This window comes from Megascapheus bottae, chromosome 23 (genome assembly GCF_031878675.1).
Source record: "Megascapheus bottae isolate mThoBot1 chromosome 23, mThoBot2.hap1, whole genome shotgun sequence".
NCBI lineage: Eukaryota > Metazoa > Chordata > Mammalia > Rodentia > Geomyidae > Megascapheus > Megascapheus bottae.
The window spans coordinates 12,065,918-12,079,074 of NC_143531.1; the positions used below are offsets into that span (position 1 = coordinate 12,065,918).

The 13,157-nt window shown below is 37.0% G+C and overlaps 1 protein-coding gene across 1 annotated transcript in view; it reads right to left on the bottom strand.

Annotated features, from left to right (window-relative positions):
* Positions 1 to 13,157, bottom strand: part of Arhgef38 (Rho guanine nucleotide exchange factor 38) — a 76,844-nt gene that overhangs the window by 34,424 nt on the left and 29,263 nt on the right. The window contains exons 3-4 of the mRNA XM_090356569.1: positions 10,739 to 10,862; positions 4,761 to 4,908 (exon numbers count right to left, since the gene is read on the bottom strand). Coding sequence (XP_090212695.1) covers positions 4,761 to 4,908; positions 10,739 to 10,862 — 272 coding nt within the window. The remainder of the gene's footprint in view (positions 1 to 4,760; positions 4,909 to 10,738; positions 10,863 to 13,157) is intronic.

The following is a 13,157-nucleotide window of genomic DNA, read 5'->3' on the forward strand; positions in this document are numbered from 1 at the left end:
TTATTTTTCACTCCATTTATAGGAATACATGTACATCCTCTAGATGGTACATGGCTTTTTGGTTTCTTGAATGGTGTGGGTAGTGGGAGCCACAGGGGTGATAGAAACATGCTATCAAGATTATTTGAAATGAGATGTTCTTCTCTTGAGTATGGTAATATTTGTGAGGGAAAAAGACAGTTTTATTTAATAAAGCAATGAGGTATGAAGCTACCCCCAAATATTGGAAAGTCCATCACTCTTTTTCCATTAAAAATAAATACATCTGTGGGGCCTTTGACATGTAGCAAAGTCTTTAGTGATATTTATAACCAGAATAAAAAACAGAAAAGGTAGCAGATATGCTATTCTAAGTACAATTATACTTTGATTTATAGCCATTCTGGCTCCACTTTTCCTTATGCAGATCAGAAATCTTCAGTAACTCCAAAGAGGCTAAGTAATTAGGTCTTTAGTAAACACAACTTATATAGCTGTAGAGACTTCATTAATACAGTATTGCACACATCCCAGGGGTCAGTAATGCTCTCTTTTAAACCTTCCTCATTGATTCTATAAAAATTTGTAACTCTCTCTTTGGGCCGGGAATTTGGCCTAGTTGTAAAGTGCTTGCGTAGCATGCACGGAAGACCAGGGTTACATTCCTCGATACCACATACATAGAAAAAAGCTGGAACTGGTGCTGTGGCTCAAGTGGTAAAGCTCTAGCCTTGAGAAAGCCCAAGGAGACAGTGCTCAGGCCTTGAGTTCAGACCCCATTACTGGCAAAAAAAAAAAAAAAAAAAAAAGAAAGAAACTCTCTTATTTCTAGGATAGCTTTACTCTATTGGTTCTTAAGGTCTCCAAACTCTGAAAATAGTGTTTAATACATATCTATACTAATGGGAAAAGCCCATGGACTTTGGAGAAAGCACTAAGGGGGTGCTTTAGACATGATTCCTCTCCAAAGCAGTTGTTGAATGTTTACCAAAGGGCACTCGAGGTGCTGGTTAAAACTGCAGACCCAGACATACATCCTGTCTTTCTTTAATCTGGGGGAAGAACATATGAAAATGTACTTTTAACACATATTCCTGGGATCTGGGCCCAGGCAAATGGCATACCAGGAAGTTCTGCCCTAACATTTAAAAGGGATCCAGGAGTTTGGTCTAGTGATAGAGTGCTTGCCTAGCATACACAAAGACCTGGGCTAGATTCCTCAGTACCACATACAGAGAAAAAAGTCAGAAGTGTTCTGTGACTCAAGTGGTAGAGCTCTAAACTTGAGAAAAACCCAAGGACAGTGCTCAGGCACTGAGCCCAAGCCCAGGACTGGCAAAAAAAAGAGGTCTATTTTATCCTCTGAATTATAATGGGCTTCAAAGAATAACGGAGAAAGTTATATGCTTAAATCTGATAGAACCTGGAAACATACTTTCAAAATTAGTCTTGAGGGCTGGGAGTTTGATCTAGTGGTAGAGTGCTTGCCTAATATGTATGAAGACCCAGTTTCGATTTCTTGGTACCACATACATGGAAAAGCCAGAAGTGGTGCTGTGGTTCAAGTGGTAGAACACTAAGCCTTGAGGAAAGCCCAACGACAGTGCTCAGGCCCTGAATTCAGTCCCAGGACTGGCAAACAAAATAGTCTTGAAAATTAGAAGGGGTATCAATGTGCGAGAAGTAATGCATGACGAATGTCACTGTAACCCCTCTATACATTACCTCAACAATTAAAAAGAAAGAAAAAAAATTAATCTTGAACTGAGACAGCATCTGTTGTTTACTTAAATGACCTGTTGTGTGAGTTATTAAACCTTCCTTATAGGTTAATTTATTTTCCCAGGTATAGTTTGTATTTATGGGAGGCAAGAACTGTTTTAAGTATTTTTCCAAGGTATTTTCAACATTAGCTAGTACTCTCAATAAATATTTATTAGGCCCTCAATAAACATATTTTAATTTTGAATAAACTGCAACCTACATGGTTTTCAAATTGATCAGCTTTAGCTTCTGAAGCCTGAAGCCACTTCTCTTACAGATATTGCTTCACATGGAATTGTTCCTCTAACTCTTTGCATGATAGAAAATGGAGACTGCCCCTAATTTTCATTAGAAATGGCAACTGCACTTGGGCTCTTTATTTAACCAGTAGGAAAAGTCAGAGTGACAGTAATAGCTTTGACTGATTACTTGGCTAGGGAAACCAAGCCCTCAGGGTGCTCTCGACACTCTGTGGCCTATAAACCTGTTTGAAAATCTGTTTCTCAGAATTTAAAGCTTAGCTCAATCGAGGTCAGTATTATAGTAATGTCAATAATTCTACTGCTCGCAGCCTTCAGGCACCCCAGTACAATTCATCATCAACTTTACTTTCGGGGAAAGGCAACTTTTGGGAAAATAGCCCTACCTTAAACTACTTTATTTGGATTTCCTTTCCCTTAAGTAATTGTCATGCCAAAATTGATTCCTTTGAATTTTGTGCTTTCTAAACTTTAGTACCTTTCAGAGGCTGAAATTCCTTCAAAACCAGGAGGGTTCTGAATATGCAACCTTTGTGTCTTCATAGGACAGTGACTCCAAGGAGTTTGCAGAAAAAGATCATGTAAACCACTGGGTCTGGAAGTCATTTGCAGTCATTAGTACCTGATGAAGTTGCAAAATGACCTCTGCCTCTCATTGTTTTGGAGGTGTGTGATACTAAGCTATATTGCATAAGAGATATTCTGGAAGGATCAATTTCTTTCTCCTAGCAGTCACAAGCTTGATAAACAACAAATACAAGCTCATCTCGATCTGAATAGAAAACCTGGTTTCTGGTGAGCAATCAGAAGTACAACCCCAGTGCAGGTTAACTCCAACATCTCCAGGTAAAGATGTCTTCTGGTGAGGACCAAGTAAAATCCATATCCCGCCCCTCCACCCCCGTGTTTGGGTCTGTCGTAGTGAGCCATAGTGTTTGCTTCTCTCTTGCTGTAATATTTCTCTCTTCTAGTTTTAGGAACTGAATGAGGGAGATGACTTATGAGGGACAGTTGTTGGACTGAATCTCTCTTCTTGGTTAAGGTAAGGGAAAATGTTCCTTTGTATTCAGGCCCTCTTTAGCTTCCTGAAGGGGAAGGTAGCTCTACATGTAGACATCTTTGTTCCTAACATGGCTTTATTAAGACGAATATAATTCTAAACTTTACATTTTCTGTAAACTGATATGCTAGCACTGGACTGAAGTAAAAACAGTCAGAAAAGACTTCTCGTCACCTATTTGAGTGGTCAGATAATATTGAACTATTTAGAAGGAGGGTGTACATGAAAGTCTTATTTATTTTTTCCCAGTAGTTTGCCACATTATGAATACTAAATAAATGCTCCCAATTTAGTGATTTGAATATATATTCTTTCTATGATATTAAAGAAAACCAGAAAAATGAGCTGCAATGTACATTTTGGAAGGGGCAATGAAGTTGGACTTTGTATGTAGGTTGTTTTGGGGTGCTGAGGACAGAACTCAGGGTCTTGCACTTGCAATGCAGGTGCTTTTCCATTGGGCAAAATCCCTAATTCCTGTGTATTTATGTAAATTCAAATTCACGGGGTCCCTCTTAAACCCACTAAGACTAGACATAGCTTGGAAAAGACTCCTCCAGAGGACTCTCATTATTTCACTCCTGTGCCACTACAAACTTCTTATAACAGAGAAAACCCTTCTCGTTCCTATCCCACACAACAGAGTGTGGCATCAGACTGGTGTACAATGATTTACACACTACAGCTTCTCTGGTTGTCCCATCCTTCACTTGATCAAGGCCATCTGACAGTGGATAATGCTTTAAAAGTGAAAGGCCATAAGAGAACTCTAGGTAAGATAAGGAATAGGATAATAATTTTAGCTTTAAGTTTCCTAGGAAACTGCATATACAGCTAGATCCCAGGCCTGTGTCATACATATAAAAAAGAAGAAAATGCAAATTCTGATTATCAATGTTAAAAACCTTGTGGAGTAACAACTTTAAAAAAATTATTCACACTTACATATTTTTTAGCTTTTATAGTGAAAATATAGCTTTCTCAAGAAAATGTATATATATGGAGTGTATATATTCATATGGAATATATATATATATATATATGGAGTATCCATCCTAATATTCTAGGGATGAGGAATTGTCCTCAAACTAACTTTAGCAAGGCCTGACCCAGCTTCATAAGGTGGGGAATATGAACATTCAGGCCACTCACCAGTCTTAATAATTCATGTGCTCATGGGTCATTGAGGTAGGCCCATGCTGTCTCACATATTCCTTGAACGGAATGGGAGCAAGTTGTAGCAATTTTAGTTTCTTATATTGTATTTTAAAAATCTTGGGGCTGGAAGTTTGGCTTTGTGGTAGAGCGCTTGCCTAGCATACACGAAGATCTGGGTTTGATTCCATGTACATAGAAAAAGCCAGAAGTGGTATTGAGGCTCAAGTGGTACAGCTCTAGCCTTGAGAAAGTCCAAGGACAGTGCTCAGGCCCTGAGTTCAAGCCCTGGGACTTGAAAAAAAAATCTTTCAGACCCCTGAATCTTCTCCCATGTTATTTTTAGTCAATCTTTCAGGGAGAAAAAGGAAGTCAATCCATGCTGTCAACATGACAGTTTTTCATAAAGTAACACAAAGCAAAGCCCCCAACAAGAAGCATAAAACATAGGCTTTTAGTGAGAGCTTTCATTTAGATCCATTTAGAATGTTCCCTGCTAGGCAACTGAGAATGGATGAGAATCAGCATTTGAAAAGACCTACTTTAAGGACTGGATGCACTGGCTCAAATGTTGTTTCAGCTCTTCTTCCTTTTCATAGGACTCCAGTACACTATGTGCTTCATCGTGGTGATAGCAGTAGATTTTATAAATATCTTCCAGTGGCCCTTTAATCTGCAAGAATACGTCTCCTGATAAATGCAGAACAAAGGCAGAATGATGTCATGTCACACCAAAACAGAATTTCATATGTTCATTTTTTAACAGGTTACTTTGGAGGGTTGTTAGGCTTTAATAAATTCCCCATTTCCTTCCTTCCTTCCTTCCTTCTTTCCTTCCTTCCTTCCTTCCTTCCTTCCTTCTTCCTTTCTCTTATGAATTGATGGACAAAGAATTTAACAGGTTGGTGTGCAGGGTTATAGCTAAGAAAACATGGATCTAAGTATGAGTCTGAATCATGCTATGCTACAAACTGGCTTTGTTATTGAGCAAAATACTTTCACTCTCTATATCTGTTTCATCATTCATGAAATAGTAGTCATAGTATAGAGCATATATAATTTTCCTGTTCATATAGACTTGGAGGTGCAGTTGTGTGTGTGTGTGTGTGTGTGTGTACATGTGTTCAGGCACATGTGTGTGTCTTAAGGTTTTTATTAGTCTGTTTAGTGGAGTCTGTAAATAAACTCAATTATTATGAGCAGAAGGATGAAGGATTCGAGATTTGTTTCTGGGATTTTACTAAGTTGATTTATCTAATCATATAGATTATTATTATGAATGTGAATTTTCTCTTTAAGACAGTAATAATTGACACAAAGCAAAAGAGGAACAAACTGCATTTAAGCCTGTACAATGGAAGAGAGATTCTCAGTAAAGGACTAGGTAATAGACAGGTCTGGTGCTGTGGGTTGGAGCAGGAAATTAGGGACTGAAGTGGGTGCAAGTATAGGTTTGAGTGGAAGCAAGATGAGAAACACACTTCTTAGAATAGGATTGCATTGTAAATGTGTATTTCACTACAAAGAAGTTTACAGATCAAAAAAGGAAAGACGAAAGGACAGTTTCATAAATTAATATTATGATCAAATCACAGTCAAGCAATAAAAAAGACTTATTTTATATGCAATCAAGCCATTAATTGCCAATATCCTTGTATCATCTTTCACAGAAACATTCCAATTTAAAAGAACGTGTAGCTTTGCCCTTTACAGCAAAAGTATACTATTTACTCTTTTCCAAATAAAATTTTGATGGCAGTGTAATAATAGCTACCTAAGTTAAAAGATATTTAAGTGTTTTAATTGAATAGCATTTATTCACCTGAAGGTCGAGCAGAAAATTGACAACAGCGTATTTTATTCCCTTCTCAGCCCAACTAATGTGTTCTGCTTCATAATAGTGCTGATGAAGCACAAGGTATGTCTCAGCACAAAGTGATTCTGTTTCCACGGTAACCTAAGTCCGGGCTGCATTCCTTCTGTGGTGAAGGACAACAGTTCTGTCTAATGTATGTGAAGAAATGATTAGGAGATTGAACCACAACTACAGAAGGTAATTTCCTTCAGGTTGCCTGTCACAAAGAAGTTGAAATCCTGTGAAATAAAACTACCATAGTCTTCTTTAAAAAAAAAAAAATCTGCAGACTAAGAATTCCTGCATTAACTTTCCAAATAGCAATTGCATGCAAAGTCAAGGAAAAAGATGCAATCATTTAAATATCCTTTGTTACCACCCTTAAAAACGACTGAGCATATTCTGTATCCTAGTGGAACTACTTCTATTTTGAATATATTGTTCTCTCTCCCTCTCTCTCTCTCTCTCTCTCTCTCTCTCTCTCTCTCTCTCTCTCTCTCTCTCTCTCTCTCTCTCTCTCTCTCTCTCACTCTCTCTCTTTCTCTCTCTCTCTCTTCATTGGTTGTGGGCTTAGACTTAGGGCCTGCGTGCTGTCCCTGAGCTCTGCACCACTTCCAGTTTTGGGGGAGTGGTGTAAGGGGGACTTTTCTGCCTTGCCAGCTTCAAATTGTGATCCTCAGATCTTAGCCTCCTGAGTATCGAGGATTACAGGTGTGAGCCACCAGAGCACAGCCTATTGCTGTCTTTACTGGTGTAACTATATTCACGTTCTTTCTGATTCACCTTTTTCCTCTCAGGCTTTCATGTTCAGCCCCAAGAAGGGCTATCCCAAACCACGTGTGCTCTATATTACTTTGATTCCATTCCAAACAAATTTCGTCTGTGAATAAGGAAACCAGGGTAAAACCAAGGACATTTCAGGCTTTCATTAGGTAATGATACAGAACTGAACAAAGTGATTATCAGAAGGGAAAGTTATCTGTTGTTCTAAATAGAACTTGTCTATCAAAACAGAATACCCAGAATACAAGAAAGGAGTGTTGTGGTTTTGAGGACATAGAGTAGATTGTGGCCCACTGTCTGGGAGGTAGGTTAGAGGTCTGGGTGCATTATTATTAAATACAGGCCTCTGGCTATTGTTTTCTTGAGTGACACACACAACTGAGTAAAAGAGTTGTCCCCAGATAAAAAGATAGCTTGCAACCCAGGCATTCCAAGGTGTGTTCCCTAAGTTCTGCTTATCCTCCTTGGCTGAGGGCCCAGCTTCTGGGACTAAACAAGGCAGTGGTTTTACCTTTATTGCCAGAAGAAAGTAATGTTTGAAAGGATAGGAGCCATCTTGGCTGCAATTACAAAGCCCCATGCTGCGGATTTTGAAGGAGATTATCATGAAAATCTTTTACCAAGGCACTTATATCTCATAAGATAAACTGACACCTGGTGAGGTTTCAAAAATCGTATTACTGCAAAACACAAAGGCCAGATGTTTGATTTCTACATCATTAGATGGAGTGATGAAGAGTTTGTGATTCACAGCTCCAGTGCCAAAGGGGAAATTTCCCTAATACCTAGATAAATTAGGAGAAGTTTACTCAATAGTCGTTGGGGCTTAGATGGGGTTCAAGTTCAAATACCCCTCCTGGAAAAAGCTCTAACTGATTTGGAACAAAATGAATAGATTTTCTGAGACCTTGATTGCAAAAATAAACTGATGTCAACATGAGACTTTGGTTGGCTTATAGAGAGACATGAAAGTACCAAACATTTCTATAAACTGATTGATGACTAGCAACAAAAAAAGTATTTGTCATATTTCAGAATTCAAATTGATGCTGAATTTTGAAATTTTTGTTCAAATTTTATGTGTATAATGTTATGTGAAAGTTTAAAGTGGTTATGTAAATAAGTTAGATATCATAGCCTCATTCTATATGCAATCCACTTGATTTCAAGAATATTTCTGCATCATTGATTTTAATTTTAGTGAAAAGATTTGGCGATTATAATATGCTCTACCAGTATTTGTATTAACTGCCACTTGTATTCATGATTTTTATTTTCCAAATGACAGCAGCCTTAATACAAACATCAGACATTTACTTTTCTTCCCCTCCTGTTTAGAATGGAATCACGGCCACTTGCATGCTAGGGAAGTGTTGTATCACTGAACTCTATCTCCAGAAAAAAAAAAATACTTTTGGCATCATATATTTCCCAAAATGCTTCTCTGGTTCCGTAAATTGGATTAAGAAAAATTGAACCATTATTAGAATCAATTGATTTTTCTATTTGCTCATCAGCTACCTTGTTATAAAACTGGCTATCATTTAACTGCTTGCCAAACAGTTCTGGCTAAAGATGTCAACTCCTTAGAAGGAATTGCTTTCTATTTTTTGTAGGTAGGTTCAGGAAAACCTAGAAATAGAATTGAGTGAATTTAATAGAAGACAACCGAAATTTGACCTAAATGAAAATGCATGCTGTGTGTAGCCCTATGTAACTACATATTACCCAAGTTGTGTGTGTTTTTTACCTGTGTTGAGGAGACTTTGACCTAGATCCCGTCATCAGCAGAATCTGTCTCCTACTTATCATTTAGTAGACTTTGTGATAGACATGTGTGTTCACTGTTAATTTTCTTGAGAAACAGAAAATTTGTGTTTAATTAATATGGAACCAGAGTGCATGAAACCTTTGTTTCTGAATGGGTTTACTTTAAAAGAAAAGAATCAGTTCTCTTCATAGTGAGTTACTCTATTTTACATTTTCCACAAAAGCTCCTTGGGACTCCCCAGAAATAGAGCAAATGTTTGGCTCAACACTTTTCATATGGTAATTTCTGTGGTTATTAAAAAATTACAAGAATTAGAAAAATATATGTACAAGTAAATAAGTACATACATGTATACATATTCCTACTGCTCTTTGAGAGTAGAATGAATTGAAAGAATAGAAGTTGTATGAGTTCTTTATGGATCAAATAAATGTATAAAAAATCCACAACCCCGGAGAAAAAGGAACCCTACTGCACTGCTGGTGGGAATGCAGACTAGTTCAGCCACTCTGGAAAGCAGTGTGGAGGTTTCTTAAAGAACTGAAAATAGACCTTCCCTACGATCCCGCCATACCACTTCTGGGCATCTACCCTGAACATCATAACCCAAGATATGATAAGGACACCTGCTCATCTATGTTCATCTCTGCACTATTCACAATAGCCAGGCGATGGAAACAATCCAGATGTACTAGTGCACATGAATGGATACAGAAAATGTGGTATATATACACAATGGAATTCTACATAGCCAACAGACAAGATAAAATAATGGCATTCACAGGGAAGTGGATGAATCTAGAGCGAATCATGTTGAGTGAGACAAGTCAAGACCTAAGGAACAAAAGGCACATGGCATCCTTAATATGTGGCTATTAAATTCAAAGAGTACAAGAGCGAGGACTCAATATCTGCATACCCAATGCTATGGACATGGTAATGGAAATATAAACATAACTATATAGACATAAAAACCTATGACTCTATAGACATAATGTTTTATTTCATAAATTAATATGTTTCTATGACATAAAACCCTTAGCCTAATTTTGATTAAGTTCTAAATACTAAGTCCCAGTGATTGTAAATAGAGATTCCCTTCTTGAACCATGTTTGTTAAACCTGTCATTTAAAATATGATGTAAAAACTAATAAAAATGAGGAAAAGGAAAAAAAGAAATGGAAGGACTTGGAAAAAAATCATAGTAAGTGAAGTAAGCCATACCCAAAGAAACATGGGCTCCATGGTTTCCCTCATTTGTAGTAATTACTACACACCTAGGATTCTCCTAGCAGAGGATCACAATAGCCCCAAAAGTATGTACATATGGTCACACAGAAAGAGATTAACGAAATGAACTTTAGGTTATGAAAAAAAGAGGTTTACCTTTATGATTGTTGTTCTTAAGGTACTATGTGAAGTTATATTTTTTCTCTTTTTTTTCCACTTAGGTTTAATTTCATGTGGTTACTGTATCTGACTTTGTTACCTGGTATTCTGCATATACACTTTTTTGTTTATTTGAAATAGGGAAGGGAAGAGGGAAAACAAGATGACTGGGAAAGGTAGGGGAAGGAAACGGGGCAAAAAATGTGAGAAGGGGTATCAAGGTTTGAGAAGTAATGTACCCACCACCTGATGAATGTAACTGTAACCCCACTATACATTATCCTGACAATAAAATACAAAAATTAAAAAAAATCCATAGCCCCAGAAAGCAATCAATTTGTAGGCATAACATTGGAAAAATATTGTGAAGTCAGTAAAGCTATAAAATAAAATATTTAAATGCTTAATTCATTAAGGATCAAGTAAGTGTTAGTCATAAAACAAAATGAAAGAACATCAGAAAGACACAGACCTTGAAAGATGAGAAATTAAAGAGCAAATGCTGGGCTTAGTACTACTTAGGGACTTGAGCAAATGGCTGCAAACCCATCTGAAAATAAATACAGAGTTTGTGTAATTACACTGAGCCTGAAGATGGGTTTAGCATTTATATATCTCCTGGGAAGCTTTGTGAGTCAGAAGCATAAAACCAAAGCACTGGGAGGTCATTAAAATATTATTTCCTTTTCTATGGTGGAACTGGAGAAGAGAATAAACATACCGATTACTTGCATGGCTGGTTCCACGTTGGTTGTGGCCTCTTCCAGCAAGAATAGCAGCTTGGCTGATATCTGATGCACAGATTCAATGTTGCTAAATAAACTCTCCACGTCCAGCCTATCAATCTGAAGAAACACAAACACTGAGTACCATCGTATAGTGTTTCCTTCTGTTAAGCAGTGTTTTATGTGATACCCCATGCTGACTCAACAACCATTTCTCTAAATATTTTCATTAGGATTTCCAGAGTAGCTATACAGTTTTTCATCCCGGATATTAGGATGCTATTTGTTGCCACTGTCTTTTTTCTATAATAACAATTGAATTGGTTATGCAGTGATATATCTGAATAAAAACCGGAATGGGAGAATCTGTTAGATCTGAATGGTATTTCTATAAAACTTTCCTCTATAAAAGTAGGTGCTACTGTGGTTTTAGACTAATTTACTGCTTTCATAGATGATGTGAAAAAAACTGTTTTTATGTCACAAATATCTAAAAGTGATGACAAATACATATACTAAGTTGCTTCCTTGCTTTTTTTTTTTTAGGTTTTTGTTTGTTCCTTTGTTTTTGTCAGTTATGGGGCTTGAATTCAGAGCCTAGGCATTGTCCCTGAGTTTTTGTGCTCTACCACACTTGGAGCCACAGCTCCACTTCTGACTTTTTGATGGTTAATTGGAGATATGAGTTTTGTGATCTTCTGCTTGGGCTGGCTTTGAATAACAATCCTTAGATCTCAGCCTCCTGAGTAGCTAGGATTACAGCCATAGACTACTGGTGCCTGGCTTCTTTTTACTTTTAAATAAATAGAAATAGAAATCTTTACCAAACGTATGCTAAGGAGTTATCATGTTTTATAACTTCATACTTAGGCTCAAGAACATTCTTTCAGTCAATGTAAATGTATACAAGACTTAAAATCTTTTATCTGCTGTGAAACCATCTTGTCTTCAAGCATTTCCAGAGCATCTTCTATGTTCCCGGAATGGTAATAGAAGAGAAATATTGTCATAGGTAGTGGGTTGTTAGTAGAGAGATGGACAACCACGCTCAGCTCTCTCAGGGTGATCAGACATATATTCTGTTTTTGCTGATTCAGATTCAAAAATGTGTTCTTGAAATCATGATTATTCAGGGCATAAGCACCTTGGGGGCAGGTTCTGTTGGGCTATGGCACAGAACACAGGTCATTGCTGTTTACTTGTGGGGTGTGTGTGTGTGTGTGTGTGTGTGTGTGTGTGTGTGTTCATAGGTGAATAAGCAAATCATTGACAATCACATCATGGAGAAATTTTGTAATGTAGAATTTGGACGTCCCGAGCACATGTCAGACACAAGAGCACATTTCAGATATAAGGGTCTCCTGTGTCCTCTCCTCTTAGAGTGAATACTTAATAAAGGAATATTTTAGACAACACTAGAATAAAAACCTTAGGAGCCAAGTATAATTGAAAATGCAGTTTTTTAAGTTACCTTAACTTTATAAAAGGCATTATTTCACTTTGTTGTAGAAACTTGCTATCCTTTGCATTTACTATTTTCCTATAGTACTCCATCTCCTCTATAAAGCATAAACCAGTTTGCAGATAAATGAACTAAAGCAGGATGAGGAGAAATGCCTTGCTTATACAAGAAGTTCAAGGTGTTTTAGAGCTACCTGATTCTACCAAGCACTACCATTGGGGTTCTCCACCATATCCGTTTGAACAGTTTTTGGTTTATTCCTGGGCTTTTTCAGCAAGTTGTCACTTCTGCCATTTATTTCCCTATGGCACTGTCTTGCATATCTAATTTAGATTATGAATCCATTTAGGATGAATCTATTCCACATTCTATCTGAAATCTTAACTCAGTGCAACAAATACGAAATAACAAAAACTTAGCTCTTAATGTCATTACTTCCTGAAGGACAGAAAGGATTAAAACATTAGTTGGCCTGGATTCAATAATATTTCATGGGCCCATGAGGATTCTGTGAATCATAAAATGAATTCACATCCAGTCACTGCTGTGCCAAGGAGCTAACAAGTACTTGGTTTAAAATGATAGATGATTTTATGATTACTGATGTAAATTCATAGAATGATCCATATATAGTTATTAATCATTTACTAGGCACAAACAATGTTCTAAGAGCTTAAAAGTGAATTATGTTTTCAGTGGATTAAAAATTATTTTTTTTAAAATTGATAGTTGAAGTAAACATTCTTCTGAGCCAAATAAATATGTAGTAATTCCAAATTTATAAAATATAAAAGTTTACGTTCACAACTTAGTTTATAGCTTTATAAAAGTCTTCACTATGGAATATACTTTAAATAGCAAGTTTTTGTTGCATTTAAATAAATCCTAGGTTTGGGGCCAGGAGTTTAGTCCAGTGGTAGCGTGCTTGCCTAGCATGCATGAAGACCCAGGTT